Here is a 16,917-nt window from a genome sequence, read left to right as displayed (position 1 = left end):
TTCTCCTCATTTCCCACCTCTTGTGCTACTGCCGCCTCTTCTCCAGTCACCCGCTTGCACTGACACCACCACCGCAAAGCGTGGCTCCTACTGAGCTTGTTTGCTTGGGCTCAAGCCATGCGTCTCCCGTTTGTTCTGGTGTGACTCACTGTCAGCAGCCTCTGCATAGGCTGTGTTGTCCCTGCTAAGCTCTGCGGGTCCAGAAGCTGTGCAGGTTCCTTAAGAGTCATAGCTGAGCTAATATTACTGTAATAGTCTGCCTTTTGCTGACTAAGGGATCTCTAACCTGTGCTCCATGGGCAGTAGAGAAACCAGTGGAAGCCTTGGAGCACGCACTCTTAATATTTGGTACTTGGAGACACATACTTAGGTACTTGCGTAAAGTTTTTTCAATGCTCTAGTGAATGCTGAGGGTTGAAAACTTCAGGCTTTTTGTCAGCCTGAAGCAAGGAATATATCTTTCTGTAGGGGCAGATGAACATACTTAGTTTTAAAGCATTTACTTTGTCAGATAAGGAAAGAAAGTCAAGAGATGCAGTTCTGGATCCATTTTCTAACTTGAAGTTCAATTTGCATTCAAATATTGTTCTTGAAATATTGTTCCCTTAAGAGTGAAATGTTGCACCTACAGTCCTAGATGAGTGCAGAGGCTTTGGGACTTGTGAACAGACAGGTATTTTATGCCCAGACTCAAGTGAGTGACTTAAAAATAACGTGCATAATTTAAGCATGTTTTCATGAAGTTAAGTTAGCTTGTGAGCTCAGAGACAAAGGTGCTTCCAGGATATATGTGGAAAGCAGAGAAGCAGGCTGCCTCGTTTTGAAACTATGAAAAGGATATGCAAAGTGACAGGGTAGTAACTGCACTTGTTTTTTCTTCAGGATGTCTATTTTGTAAGCAGCTCTGTGCTCAGTTCTTTTCTGAATGCTCTTGCCTTAGCCCTGCTTGCTCTCCTCTGTATTTCAGTCTGCTCATTTGTCCTCGCAACCATTTGTTTCAGTGATGTATTTTCTTTTTGGCCCTGAAACTTTAAGGAGAGAGAAAGCAATTTATGTGAAAAATCACTTTATCCAGATTAATGACTGCTGCGCTTGACTGTTATCACAATGGTATTAGCTAGATTTTTTTGTTGGAGTGAGAGAACAGAAACCACTTCTTAGATCCTTGCTGTCTGAAATTGTAGTTGTGGAGACACATCAGGTTGCTTCAGAAAAAACAAGTACCTTCATGCAGTCAGAGGAAAAGCTGTATGTGTAGAAGGTGTGGCTGAGGTGTGCTTTTCATGTTAGCAAGTAATATGCCACTAATTGCCAGGGGGTTCAGATGAAGGACCAGCATCGGGTCCTATAGCTGGAGGTGCATTGCCAAAGGCTGAGTTTGCAGAGGAAGAAACCAGGATGTTCATTCCAGCAGAAACGGGCAGAGTGTAACTGAACATGCTTCTGCTCTTACTTACGATGGTGTGAAGTCAGAAGTAGTCGGTGGTGTTATTGCAAGCCTGAGGTCAGAATCCAGCCACATGCAGAGTTCTAATGCTTTAATCAAGATATGTATCTCCTGTGGTGGGAGTGGGCAGGCCTGAAGGAATTAATGGTTTAATCATAATACCCCAGCAAAAGTTCCTTAAATGTAAGGTAGCTGGGATGATGTGGTAAATTTCTCTTAGGATTCAGTGTCAGGATTTGGTGCAACAGCTCCTGAAATTTTCCAGTAGTCTCAGTCTTTCCTTGTGTTGTCAGAGCTGCCACAGTTGTGCAAGGGAAACTCCAGGGTCAGATGGACCTTAAACTTTAGAGCACCTCCTGAAGGACGGTGGATGGGAAACGCTGTTCTGTTTCTGAAGAGGTTATAGAAGTCTCCCGAAAGACATCGTTACCCCAAATCAGGATAAGCTGAGAGGAGTACCTAAATGAAAATGGGACTGGTAGATGTAAAAAGTAGCACAGAATGACAGTTGCCTTAGGGCATGTGTACCCAACCTGTTAGATAAGGCTTATATATATGCAAAGCACAGTGGAAGGGGAAGACCTACGTGGGATTTACAGGGCTGAATTGTTAGTATTCCTTATGGTAATGGAGAATTTGAGAAGCCTTCATGCTGGGCCCTTGAGTTAGTGTTAAATAAAAAATAGGGCAGATAAATCTATTTCTGGATTCTTAATACATTATAAGAGGAAAAGTAGTTCATTAGGCAACTTTTGGATCCTGGATTAACCTGGATCTTACTTCTGGAGGTAAGAAAATGCCCATTTATCAGCTGAGAATAACACCATAGAAACAGTGGGAGAAAAATAGTTCTTGGGAGAAAGGATAGACAACTGAAGTAGAAATCAAGTACATAATGCTACATCAAAGACTACAAAGAAGTTTTCTAATTATGTACAAATTCAGATTATCAGCCTTTCTTCTGTTCCTAAAACACAGCTTGAGGTCTTCCTTGATTTTCCTTTTGGAGTAGAGTTTTGTGAAGACGAGGTCCAGCTGCAGTTATTTTTTTGTTTATAATTTAGCACTTACCAGAGCCATGAGTGTTTCTTCTGTTTTTTGGGGTGTAATCTCTACTTCCTCCAGACCATAGGGATACTATTCTTTTATATTTCCATTCTCATTAGCAGTCTCAGATGCCATAGCTTGCCTAGAATGTTGCCAGCTCTTTTGAAGTTCCTCACATGAGGATAAAGGTGTATCCTTCCTTATAGAAGTACTTTACCAAAAATGCTCGAGCAACTAGAATGCTGTTGACATATAGTCCATAGCTGTCATTGCAGCATCTAAAATGAAATTTAATTTCATTGTGTTTCTTGGTTCTTACTGCTGCATGTTTTGTGTGGCTAATAAAGTGCGACTCGGACCCCTGGATTTCTTTCGGAGTTTCATATCAGGTAGACTGCTGTGGCTCAGTGAAAAACAAGTGAAGGACAGGGCCCAAAGAAGTAAGAAAAACTGAATTCATTTAGTCAGCTAAAAAGACAAACTTTTATTATTGTTGGGGAGGGAAAAGGAAGATACCTAGATAATTATAGGGGTTTTAATCTTCCCTCATAAAATTACTAATGGTGTGAATTCTTCAGACATCAGTTGTATCAAGTGTTTGCAGGCTTCATTTATTATCTACTAACCAAAATTAGCATTGTAGAACCAAAGCAATACCAAGCTTTTCTCCTACATTTCTGTTGAGAACACTGTATTTATTCAAGATTTTAGAAGCAAGTCTCTGGAAACCCCTGATCGCTTCAGAAAAGGATTCCCCTTTACACTATACAGCAGGCACTGAAACCATGATACAAAATTTATTTCATGCTAGAATTGTTTTGCATAACATTGTGCATGCATTTTACTCAGTACTAAATTGCATACAATGCTGTTGTCTTGTTTCTTAAACTTTGAGACCATTTATACTTGAGTATTTTCCTGATTTTGTACTATAAGTCCCAGTTTTAAAATAACACCTCTTTTGTTTAAAATTCATACTGATTACTTAATATGAACAATTTATGAAGGGTCTTTACGTTGGATCTATACATCAATAAAATACAACATAACCAGAGCTGGAAAATTAAATCTAGACCAGCTGTTACTGTCAGGTCCGAAGGAAGGTCCCATGTGTCACAAGCATGCCAACAAAAACAGACAGGAAAAAGTTTTCTTATTTTTATACACTTCTAGTTGGATTTAAAGTTCTTGATTTCCATGTCGGTGTGATGAACTGTGAAGGCGTGGTCAATATGACCGATGACTGCCTGATTGCACTTTTTAAAACCATTACTCTGTATCTTGTATACAAAAAGAAGCGATCCATAGCAAAGAAATGTACAGTTTTATAATGTTTTACATTTTGGCTACAACAATGTATGTAAAAGTAAAGAGCTTTGAAAGAAAATATATAACTTTGCTTTTTTTTCTCCTTAATCATACATTTGCAGTGTTTCTTGGGTTTTGTTTTTTTGTTTTTGTTGTTGTTTTTTTTTTTTAAATTTTTGTCTTCATGCAATTCATGCTATGGAACAAAAAAATAGATTAAAAAAAAAAAAAGGATCTTCTACAGTTTTGTTACATTTTGGCCGTAGAAAAAGCCTGCATCTCTAGTACAACTCCAAAACCACGAAGAATCATCCATAAAACCTGCATGGAGCGAGTTAACTTTGTCCAAATGAGAAGGTCTTCTATGCCTGCACAGTTCCACACAGATGTTTATTAGCCATCAATGTTCATCTCCATCTTGCCTTGTCAGGTCACTCTGACTGCCTCTGTTGGCATATATTTAGCAATGACTGGACTTTCTTTGCAAAGATCTGCATGTAAAGAATACAATCAGTACTTGAGCTTCTTCCCTGCGCTTTTCACATCAAGCTCGGCATCTTAGTTTTAAAGGAAGGAGGAAAAGGTGAAATAGCTACATGCAGAGGCAGCCATATTCTTCTTCAACAGGATTTTTTTTTCCATGCAGTCAGCCAGACTGAGACCTCTCTACAGTGTGTCTGAGTATTGCTTTCAGCTTAAAATAGGCGCCCATGCAAAGTTTCATCCTACTGTGCTTGTTTGCTCAAACTCCTGCAGGGTTCCTATGGCTCAAAAATATCCTGAGAAAAGCAAAATCTTCCATCGTTGGCATGTTTCAGCATCGACTAAATGCCTAACCCATTTCATACAGAGCCAGTAGATCCACCATTAGCCAAAATAAGCATATACTAGCAGGATGCACCAGGAAGGAAACTATCTGGTGCATCTACCCTTCATCCTATGTACTGATACCATGCAGCGCGTATGGCCCACCAGTACTATGTAAATGCCTGCCTATTGTCATCTGAGTGCTATTTAGGAGTGTTGTCACCTAGCATCAGTAGTAACACCGTTCCCAGCAGGTGCTACTGTGAGACATTGCATCTTCAGACTTAGTCACCTGGATTATATGCAACATAGCATAGGCTAATTGAAAATAAAGCTTTTTAGACCATTCTCTGCTACTGATCCATGCTACAATATAGATGGGATGGGAGACCAAGAACGTCTCACTGGACTAGGAGAGCTGTAGGGCGCAGACACTGAGGATAATCCTATCGCTTTTCCACTTATGCCAGCTATGCTGTTAAGGCTCCGTGACATTTCGTAACCTTCATTTAAAAGAAAAATGCAAAGTACAGCATTGGATCAATGACAGAATGGACTAAGAATGAGGTCAACATTGTAGCCAGTTCAATAGCATCTGCATGCATGGACATGCCGAGAGTAGTATCGCTTGCAACGTGACTCAGAAGGCCATTGAAGTACAGATCAAGTTTAAAATATGTATATATATAAAAAAAATCATCATTTCTCAAGGATGGTCAGGCTATGTTATTGATCCTACAGGCAACAACATGGTTGTACTGTGGAAAAAAAAAGTGTCAGTGGGAGGGATTTTCTATGTCTCCGTCATACATTCATGCATACCTCTCCCTTCCACTTCATGCATTTTGACCTCAGGCAAAATTAAGGTTTCTGGTATCTTTGGGGGCGGGAGGGGGAAAAGGCAGCAAAATCCATAAAATTTATTGTGTTGCTATAGAGATACTACTCCTTTGTTCTCAGCATTTAAAAAAAAAAACCAAACAAAAAACAAACCCAAAATTGCATGCATACTGTTTCCCTCCCTCCCTCCCCCCTTCTTTTTCAAACATGCACGTAAACAGCTCAGCAAGTGTACAGAGAGTTGCACAAACTATGGATGAAATTCTGTTGGAACAACAATTAAGATGCTCTCAACGTGTTTCAAACAGGCCAACAATATGCTGACGTATATTACTCTTTAGCCAACCAGCCCCTGTTTCATTCAGTAACGAGAGGCGGTTGCAGTGCATCGTGAAAACCATACATTCCTCATCCCAAAGGATGTGCCATTTGGAGTGTTCCCCTGATCCACTGGAACCACCCGACCTCGCCCAGGCTGAATGAATGTGGCCAATGCTTATCCAATACAGAATCAAGTAAAACGCTTTGCTACAAAGGTAAATTTTAGAGGATATACTTTCATATGAAAGTCTTGTCGTCCAACTATATCTTTGTTGATGATAAGCTTTAAACTTATAAATACATACACTATCTATAACTGGCATTTACTATAACTATTGCCCATCATACAATGGCACATGGGAATTCTATACTCCATACTCAGTGTATGGTTACATCATACAATCTTTGCAGTTTTAAAATATTGACTATATGATATACTATATACAGTACACCAGTGATAAACACTGATTTGAAGAGAGAGATTTCCAGTTTTCTCATTCCTTATCAACTTTGATGCATATATACGTAACTGTAATTTTGGTTTGTATGGTTTCCTCATGTTAAATTATTCAAACAAAACAGCCTATTTGAAGAAGGGAAGGTTTTTTTCATTTGATTTTACTTCTGTTGCTAAATAGACTATTCTGACCATTAGCAAACTAAAATGCAGTTACTTCTGAGAGATCTGTAGCTGTCAGAAGTCTGAGAAACTAACTAGTAATGATTTATTTATGAAAGGAAAGTGATTTTAGATGGATTGCTTTCCAATTGTAAGACACCTGTGGTAACAGATGTTCTCGTATGCTTCTCTTTCTCTGTTGAACTAAACAGCTATGAATATCCAAATAATTTGTTTTAGTGCTCTGTTAGGGTAGCCAAATAATCATTTCATATTTCTTGAGGATGTTTTGCTTTTGTGTTTTATCTTTTCTGTCTGCCACCTCCAAGTCTGTGCTCCTCAGAGTTTGGTAAGATCTGTGAGCTTTCCAAGTGGCAAACCTTCATTGCTATGAAATGTTAATTGGCCTCTCCTTGGAGGATGGGCTGATTTAAGGACATTGTAGAGCATCCTCCACTAAAGCTTACTGCACCAGCTGGGGTGGAAGACTTGACTGCCTAGCATAGCTGCATGGGGTAGTTACAGCTCCTCAGGCTTTTCTTTCTGAAAGAAATAGGTTAGAAACTCCAAATGCAGACATCAGGTGGTGGTTTCCAGCCCAAACGTGCATCTCTACAGCAAGCGCACTATTGCGTGCTACAGCTACAGCTGACTTTCTCTTATTTATTTAAAATGGTTGCTAACTACATGGTTACAGGACCCCAGCTACATACCCTTTCTTATTCCTCCATCAGGCGGGCAGGGATATTCCCCGGTTGATAAGAGGAAGCAGGGTCCATATCTCTCCCGAGTGCCAGAGCGGGTAAAGGGCAGGCCCTCATCAGGCGTAATAGCCTGGTCTATGTGGGGACAGTCTTCGTTTGCCAGCGCCGCCTTGGCCACCTCACCATTCAGTTTCGAATCTTCAAACATATAAGCAGAAGGCTATTGAAACACTATGCACTGTTTATTAGAGTTCCAGCTGCAAATTAAGGGTTCACAGCTAAAGAGTTCTATAGCGACACTATAAAAGGTAGCACATCTGTCCTAGACACTGTGTTCATGTGCACTGCACCAAAATAAAATAAAGTCTGTTAAGTGGGAGGAGAAAGAAAACGTGATCACGTTAGGTATAACAGCAGCCACCTGTACTTCCGCATAGAGGGGCAGTTTCAGAAACGGGCGTGCATTGGTTCCTAGTCCTGCGAGCAGAAGACTGCGGTTAGAAATCGGATTATGTTTTTGCATGACATCGGATGGTGCATGAATGACCTGTTTGTCATGAAGCCTACTGTCACTCAGAGCTTTGGAGAGGCAGTGGACTGTGAGTTGTGTTTTAGTATTTGAGTATATTCTGTTTGTGCTGATTTATACCTGTGTGCAATATTACTGAGGGGAAAATTCCTGCTCTTCCCCCCCCCCCCCCCCCCCCCCCAAAAAAAATTTACCCGGATTATTTTATAGCGTTTCCGGTATCAGTCATGCAGAATGGCTGTACACGTTTTAGACACACAGAGTACATTACATATGGAAATACGACAGCAGAATGTGGATTTTAAAAAAAGCAATCCATTTTCTGATGTTTTCCTCAGAAACACATACAGTATTTGCAATGCCAGCACAGGACACTACATATAGAAAACACTACAGCAGGCCATGAATTTGGAAAATAGAGCAAAATTTACTCTCAGCTGTAAATAATGGAAATAGATTGCCAGATTTGCCCATTTTGCTCCACACATTCCCATGAGGATAGACTGAGCATAGTATGTTTTCTCTGTGTGACTTGTTTGACATTTATAAAACAATTTAAAGTGCTATTTAGGGTAGGATTTATTTTAGGGTTTTAAAGTGCAAATTAGCGTATTGAGAATATACTCGAAATATGGCACAGCTCAATATGAGTATTTTAGTTGAAGGGAGGAAAAAACAGTCAAAATGTGCTTTCTGAAGTTTCACAAATGCTGAGATACGTTAACTGAGTGGTATTGGCGGCATCCTACACCTCGGTTGCACAATGCTTATTACTTAGACGCTGTAAGGCAATGGGTGGTCCTGCAAGTCTTTAAGGAAAGACAAACTCAATGGATACACTTAATTTCAGTGCCTCTTCCAGATTCGCATACTAGCTTGTTCTGAACACTACATGATACTGTCATTTATTTTTCAGTGGTTTTGAAGCCAAGTAATAAAACAAGCCCAAAAGAAAAAATACATTAGATAGGGTTTGGAGATATGATTCTGATCCTCTGGTTTCAGATGGACAACATCGATGAGTAGCAGGCAGAAGCCTTTCCAAGTTATAGTTGTTGCTCTGTACACACACACACACACATGCACACACACACACACAGATGTATATGACACATACTATGATTCTATCTATGCCCCATTAATTGCATTCTATGCCTTTACTTTTATTTAGATGTCACTGGTTTGTCACAATGTAAACAGTATTTTCTGCAGATCTCACCTCTGCCTCCTTTCTTCTCCATGCAGAACTAGCCAATTATTTCCTGAACGGGGGAAGTAGTAACGTTTCGTTTTGTGAGCAATGAAATAATGAGGTCTCTTAATACATTTTAAAAAATGCAAAAGCTATAGGTGCATTTTAATACTTGTAGACACTAATTTCAATAGGATTCTAAAGTTTTAAGGTTGCACTGAGTTGCAGTTCCTTTCTGTTCATAATACTCAGTGCTGTTTAATACCTCTCTTTGCACAAAAACCTGGCACGGCTGCCATAGTAACCGTGATATTGCAGGTACTGAGCTGTTGATTTAAAAATCACTTAACTGTGTTTGGGGAGAGCTGCTGTCCTCATGGGGATGAGCAAAGAACCAAGCTTTTTCATAAGCCTCAACTGCTGCAAGCTGGTGGCTCTAATCCTGATATGAGGGAGGCAGCTGTGTCAGCAGAGCACTACACTGAAATCTCTTGAGACTCCCATTGCTACACCTGAGCCTGGGCTCCCCAACTAAGCTGTTAGTGGTGGAGGGAGCACTGGTCCATTTCTGGAGCTCAAAACACCTCTGAGCAGATTGGTTGTGGGTCAGGGTGCTCAATGGTAACAGCCATTGATCCTTTTGGAAGCAGGTTACAGGCTCTCGTGCTTGAATGACAAGAAAATTGACCTTGGAATTAATTTCTTAAAATGCATTGTACAACCCTAGCCACTTGAGCTGGAACTTGCTCTTGCAGCCTCCTCAGGGTCCCTTAGCACTGATGAATTTTTCTGTATACTTGTTGAAAATCGTTCTATTCAATAGGAAGAGAACAGAGTAGCTGGAGATGTGGACAAATCACTGATGTGATTTTGTCCTACTAATGTCCCTTGAATATTCCATGCATGGGCCATGCATTAGGGGTTACATCCTGGATAGCAATGCTAATCCACAACGACAATTTTGCTAAATATTTAGGAAGCAAAGAAATCACCAGCACAGAAGGCTGCATCTATTGCTAGTGTATATAAATAACTGTCAAGTAGAGTAGTTGTGTTCCAAACCACTGTCTGCAGTACATAATTCTCTGAACGTAGGACTTGACAATCACATGATATTTAATATGTGATTAGTTTGTTATGGGAATAAAAAAACATCACTGATGTCATCAACCCACAGTTAGAAGTTCCCGTTGTTTTCATTAGAAGATCTATATGCTGAACAGTTTCAGGAATGAGGTCTAAAGATGGAATGAAATGGTGATTTTTTAGGTTGATTTCTCAAGTTTTAATTTGCATGTTTGTTTTTTCCAACTCCTTGAGAGAACTCCAGATAAAGCAAAACTACTGAAACCATTACTGTCTGGTGACTACCAGTCTAGTTATACCAATGATGACTACTACTAGGTGCGTAAAACTTCTAAGACTTGATTCTGGCCTACCAAATTCACATGAGTCTTTCCATCCCTGCTAGCAGAATCTGAATTAGGCTTGTACAGCATTGTTTGTTGTTCTGTAGGTTCTGTTTCATGAAGAAAAGTCAATGTTATCATCTCTGTTTTACAGATGGGTAAAAGTACCATGCAGTGAAGTGACTCGCCCAGTGCTATAAAACAGGTTATTTACAACAAAATCTTCTGACTCTCAGCTTGGCACCTTATCTCCATAATTGTCCTATCTGTGAATACCTAGTTAACTGCACCAGCTTTAAACATTCTCCTGCAGAGATTTAGCTGAGAGACTAAAGAAAGTGTTCAGCAGATCTCCCAGGTGAGTAGTTTGTTTCACAACTACCTCATTTGTGTGGTTTCCACTTTCTTTTTTTTTTTTTTTTTCTGTCTTATATATCTCCATTTGTAGAAAAGTACTATTAAAATGCCTTGGGTGTTTCTGAGCAAACAGTGAATTTCAAAATGGGGGGAGAGATTCTGAAAAAAAACTTAGGAGAACTGCTGGATTTTGCATTGTGGAGAAGCACAGTGGAGACTACCCATGTACTTGCTGCATGGCTCATCTCTTTTGTCACAGCAAATGGTTTCACACTGTTATAGTGACTTTACCAGTGCTGCTGGTTTTGATTATAAGCTAGAGCCTGACACTGAGTCTCCATCTATTTGAACTACATCTCACATTCAGAGTATCTGTGGACATAATTGTATGATATATTCATTGACCTCAATCTATGCTTGGAAAGGTGGCATTTGTACAGAACTGGTTCCTACACTGGAAAGTAATCCCAGTCCTCTTCCCTTAAGCAAACACTGCCATTCTCCAACAGCTGCCAAAGAACAAGTTCCTGGTCTACCCTTTGTACCTTGGATGTCTTCAGAAATTGTGTGTGGGTCAGGGATGGCCCTGTTTCCTCTTGGGATTGTAGCTACCCCCCGCTCCTTTGTCTTCCATGTGTCTACAGAGCTATGTAGTGGTCACTTACTCCAAAGACTGGATGAGTTGAAAGGCACTCTCAGGGTGCACCATTTTCAGTCCTCATAGGAACTTCTGTAGGTCATAACCACTTTGAAACACGGCTGAAAGAAACTCCACAATTCATAGCATGGTATCCATGCATATTTACCTATGAGTCAGTATCTGGCTATGTGAACCGTGCCAGATTCTTTGACACTGTGCTAAAGAAGATGGGGTATTCTCAGCCCTCGATCACACAGCAATTAAGAGACATAGTGGTGTTTCTTTTGGTCACGTTAGGTCACTGGCAATCTCTTCCAGAGGAACACAGACTGTCTTCCGGCTACCCTTGTTTAAAGATTAAGAGACAAGAACCTAGCTTGAGTACCTACAGCTTCCCTGAATAGCCATTTGCCATTCCACAAAGGCTCAGGGGACTTCAGGGTTCTGCAGCCCTGTTACAAGGGAGGGGATTGACAAGCAGGAAGGAGGTAGGAGCAACTGAGTACAAAACAGGGCCGGAACTGAGAAAAGAAGTTGCTTGAAAGATGAAGATCTTTCTACTGGGGAGACCTTGTCTGGCTAAAGTAACATTCCACACCACCACCCCATGCACACGTAAAAATGAATCTACAGCTTGTCTAGATCTGCACTGTTCTCTTACAGCCCTGATCCCAGACCTGGGACTGCCATTATTACAGTCTGGATAGTCCCACTCCTGACCAATTGAGAGTGTCCTTTGGTTCTCATTCAGAGCATGAGGGTCATTTTCATTTGCTCACTTTAAACCACTGTCACTAACCCTAACATGCACAGTAGCTGTTGAAGTCTCTTATGAAGAAGGATCTCCATGAGGTCTATCATAGCAGAGACTTTTAATCCAGCTGGATCCCTGAAGAAAGTAATTGTATGTAGTCCACTGAGTGAGTTACTCTTCTATTTTTCAGTCCTCTCACACTTTTCTGGTGATACAACAGGGCTGTTAGTGTGGCACACATTAGTTGTGTCATACTGTGCTGGCAACAGGAAACTCTCTTGGTGTGATGGTTTTCCCTGGCTTTTGGACTAGTGACAGAATGGTACAGGAACAGAGGTGGCATGGCCAAGGTGAGGGTGGAGAACTGCTGTGCTTTAGCTTTTCTTAGCTACAAGCCTATTAGCTGGAAGTGGGAAGTAGAGCAGCTGTGAGGCTGCTGTAGTTGCTGCTGGAGGACAGAATTTCCCTGCTGTCTTTATTCTAGAGAAAATGCAAAGACTTTACATTCCTTTTTGCATCTTATTTTTGCAGCATCACTTTTGCCTGATACTTCTTGTGCTAAGCAAATGGTTATGATGAAGTTAAGAGTATGAATCCAAGTATTCAAAGACATTTACTCTGATTTGTGGAGGGATTAAGAGCTGCTCAGCATCTGAAAATACCCATTGACTTTATATCCCTAAATTTCTCTCTGAGATGTTGCATGGAAAGTAAATATTTACAGTTCAATTCCCTAGTCTCTCGAGTCTCTTTAATTCAAATTTCACTCCTGTTAGCAAGTTGTTTCTGTTTTAGTTGTCTGGATAGTGTTTACCGACCCATTAACATTTGTTGGCCGCTCATCAACTGCATCAGTATAAATCTCTTTATTTTTTTATACTGGACTCCATCTAAACTGTGCTGTGCTTCTTCACTGATTAAGGGAGGGACAGAGCATAATAGTGAATCAGGAAGTAAAGGAACTGCACACTGAGAAACATATGCTTTTCTTGAGTTAGTACATGGCTATAGCGATTTCTGAGTTAACATAGAATTTACTGACAATTGAGAATAAGATTAGTAGCAATAAAATTCATGCTGTCCCTCTAGAAAATTATTAGAAATGTCTATTGGCTATTTTTTATCATTCTTTCAAAGTAGTGTTTGGGGGTCATTGGAGGAGACTGTAAACAAAATACTTTGCTCAGGACCCGATTCAGCAAAATAACAATTATGCTTCTGTGCCAGACCATCTTCAGCTACAGAAATCAATTTCTGTGGGCTCCAGAGCCTCATGCAGGATTAAGAAATATGGATCCCATGGGTAGGGGCTCATTTTTGTTGTTGTTAAATCAGGTCCTTAGAGTGAAAGGGATATAACAAATTAGGAAAAGAGTTATGGAGAAGATATATTAAACCACAGACAAAGGATGATGAAATGATGAAATTATGACTTGGAGAGTATGGAAGGAAGTATAGCATAGAGAAGAACAGCATAGAAAATATGGGTTTAAACCTCTGAAAATGAGTAATGATGTGTCAGCATGGGCATCACTGGTTTTCAAAATGGCAACGAAAAAAATCCTAAATTGGTAGGTTTGGGAATTTTTTCTGCTGGAGAGTAATGAAAATTAATTTTTCCCATGCAGACTATCTGAAAAAAAGAAGATAATTTAACTAAGTAGTTCTATTGTCATACCAAGTACTTACTCTTTGCATTAATACCTTGCATCAGGTTTTGTGTCACAATCTCAGTGAAGTTACCTATAGTCTGTGACATTCCTTGTTCTTTTGCATTAAAGAACTGTATTGTAATCTCCTCGGCTGCCCAACATGGAGCTCAGGTTGATGGGAATTGGAGAAAAACTTCACAGAATAAAATGTGACAGTCTGTAACATACACAAGTTGCAAGCAACGTACAGTAATAACAAGTAAATGTTAACAAACAGAGCGAAAGAGAGAAAGAGAAAAAGAGAGAGAAAATGTGAAGAACATGTAAAAGAATTAAGATTCCTATATAACAACTCAGTTTTAGTTACCCCAATATTCTAAGGCCATTAAAAGAAAGGTCTTTATTAGTTCTAGGTATCTTTATTAAAGTTTTCTGATTTTTATATTACTGCATATTTTGAAAGTTGCTATGAAGCTCTTCTGAGTAGATACCACACTGATGGACTTTACACTGGCACGAGAGCAGAATTTAGTATGCTACATGAATACGCAGAATCCTTCCAACCCAACCTACCTCTTCAAAATTTACTCACCACCGTGTTGACCTGGGTCCCTCCAAGAAGCCGTGTCCCCCAGTAAAGGCACTCCAGTGATGGTGGTGACCACCTCTCCCAGTACTAACTGGCCAACATAGTAACGTCACTCCCAGAGAATATCACCTTTGAGAGGTACTACTTCTTGAAGTGAGGTGACAGTATGTTGGCTGCCTACCTATTGGTACCGCTAGAGGAAATACCGGAGCTCTAGTTAAGTAGACCCAGTGCATCCTGCTATTACAGGTATTATTGGATATGTGCTTAATGCAGTGCTGGGAACTGTTGCTCCTGGAAGTGCTGCATTGCAAAGAGCTCTGGAAGATCCTTCCTAGTTTTATCGCTTGTACCCATCCTGGACTTCTGAGAGTCTCACTAACACTTATTCTGTAGAGCACAGTGGGTCGTGGACAGGTCAGGTAGAGGTTGCAGGAAAATGCAGTCAGGTGAGTCATGCTACAATCTTATATTACCGCTCTGACTGAGGAATACAGTATGATGATCTCTACGGTATGAAAGGTGTTGAGACATGGAGCATGGATGAATACAAAGAACAATGACAGCAGGAATGGTAGATTTGCTTGTTATTTCGGCTTTGAGCTTATAAACAGACAAGCAAGTAACCAAAAGGCTTGGAGAAAATTTCCATCAAGTACAGAGTAAGAGGGATATAAGCAAGTGGACTGGGCACAGAACTGGGACCTCACGCCCCAGACCCTTTCGTCCCTGGCCTTTTGTAGTAATGGGTAAGTCATCCCGTCTGTCTAGTCCTACTGCCAGCAGAGATGTACTTCTTGCACAGAGGTGCCTTTTGTTGTACCTGTCCTGCAAACACCAGTCATACTGTCCAGCAGAAGGGAGGGATGCCCGGAATACCTCTTACATATCCCAGGAATGCATTCTGCACTGGATGGCAGGGGAGCTGCAGTGGCAGGCATGTGCTTGAGAAAGAGGATTTGCCATGTTTACATCTGCCTTGTGCTGGAGGATTGGCACGGGTTGGCCTTATTTGGCTGGAGTGCTATTATCTGTGTTTTCCCATCACTAAAAGTACCTTGTGCTCATTAAGTTGTTAAGACATGAAAAGTCCTAAGATTTATTATTTAGTTCTGCAATTGTTTTTCAGCCTAGTGAAGTCCTGCCCCTACACACACTTATCCCTAGCTGTGGCCAGACTACAGGGAGCTGTGTGGTGAGATTAAAAAAAATTTTTTTTTTAATGTCTCACATAGTGCCAGCGAAGCGGGAAACCGAAAGCACTGCACTTGAATTCACAGCTCTTCCTTTTTGTTTTCAAATGACTTGGTATAGAGGATGTTATTTTTTATTCAAATTCTAAAGTAAACAAGCACCATAGTACAAGTGACACTCACCAGTTGTATCTCTACAGGAAATAACAGATGAATAATTGTACAACAAAGTATTACATTGTCTTAGTTATAAATTCTGCTTTGCATGTGATCCACAGCTGTGAGATTGCAGAAATGCCCCATGGGGCAGGGGGCAAGGAATAGATCCAGATTGCTTCTACCTAACTGTAGGCACTTAACTGAGGATCTTAAGTTAGAGCTGCAGTCACCTGAGATCACTTACAGAGAAAGCCACCTCTAGAAGGCAATTCAGATTATAAATAAGTGAATTATTCTCTGAGACTGCCTGACCCTTCTTTCAATATAAGAGGGACCTCAAGCAAATGTATCTTAGGTTAGATGATAAGAATTGAGTGTTGTTCCTTTTATTTCGAACTGTTACAATTTCTACATCAGATCCAGAGGACTCTATCTTCATAGAACCCTAAAATGGTTTGGGTTGGAAGGGACTTTAAAGATCATCTAGTTCCAACCCCCCTGCCATGGGCAGGGACACCTTCTACCAGACCAGGTTGCCCAAAGCCCTGTCCAACCTGGCCTTGAGACCTTCCAGGGAGGGGGCAGCCACAGCTTCTCTGGGCAACCTGTGCCAGGGCCTCACCACCCTCACAGGGAAGAAATTCTTCCTTATATCTAATCCAAATCTACCCTCTTTCAGTTTAAAACCATCACCCCTTATCTTATCCCTACACTCCCTGATAAAGAGTCCCTCCCCAGCTTTCCTGTAGCCCCCTTTCAGTTTCTCTGGAGCCTTCTCTTCTCCAGCTGAACACCCCCAACTCTCTCAGTCTGTCCTCATACAGGAGGTGCTCTAGCCCTTTGGATCTGCAGTGACTTTAAGATGCGATCATTACCTCATTTGCTATTTTGGAGTGATGGATTTTGGATTTTTAAAGGCTAGGAAGGCTAAGTATAGGGAGGAAAGAAAAATCATCTCCCTATTACCTTTTCCACTGCCTTTTTTGGTGGTTTTTATGTCCAACGCATTTAAACATCAAAGTCTTTTGAGCTGAAACAGACCTAAACTCTTTGCAGTTACCTTGCTGTCTACTGTCCACCTTACAGAGAGGGTCAAAGGTTTTATGACACTAAAATTAGATGAGATTTTTTTAATGTTCAGAGGCATTTGATCAGAGAACTTGCTTCCCCATGGATTGAAGGACCACCATGGTGACTACATACCTATGGCTTTAATAATGCTTTGCTATCCATAAAAGCCACTGAAGTTCACAAACTACAGTGTAATGTTAGGCAGCATAATGGGCCTGTGACAAGAACTGCCAAGAGTCCCCAGCTCCCACTGAGCATTGGCACTAGAATTACAGTGCT

At 40.7% G+C, this 16,917-nt stretch overlaps 1 protein-coding gene across 5 annotated transcripts in view; it reads right to left on the bottom strand.

Moving 5' to 3' along the window:
- KCNC1 (potassium voltage-gated channel subfamily C member 1) overlaps positions 1-16,917 on the bottom strand; it is a 131,254-nt gene that overhangs the window by 16,437 nt on the left and 97,900 nt on the right. Inside the window, exons 3-4 of one of the 5 annotated variants that reach the window (XM_074884305.1) lie at positions 7,103-7,291; positions 2,954-5,112 (exon numbers count right to left, since the gene is read on the bottom strand). The exons of 1 other annotated variant lie outside the window; for it this stretch is intronic. In XM_074884305.1, coding sequence (XP_074740406.1) covers positions 4,976-5,112; positions 7,103-7,291 — 326 coding nt within the window. In that variant the 3' untranslated portion in view covers positions 2,954-4,975. Of the gene's footprint in view, positions 1-2,953; positions 5,113-7,102; positions 7,292-16,917 lie in introns of those variants that run through there. 3 more of the 5 variants (XM_074884306.1, XM_074884304.1, XM_074884308.1) reach the window with 3 other exon arrangements.

This window comes from Strix uralensis, chromosome 15, assembly GCF_047716275.1.
Source record: "Strix uralensis isolate ZFMK-TIS-50842 chromosome 15, bStrUra1, whole genome shotgun sequence".
NCBI lineage: Eukaryota > Metazoa > Chordata > Aves > Strigiformes > Strigidae > Strix > Strix uralensis.
This window is presented reverse-complemented; position numbering and strand designations above follow the sequence as displayed.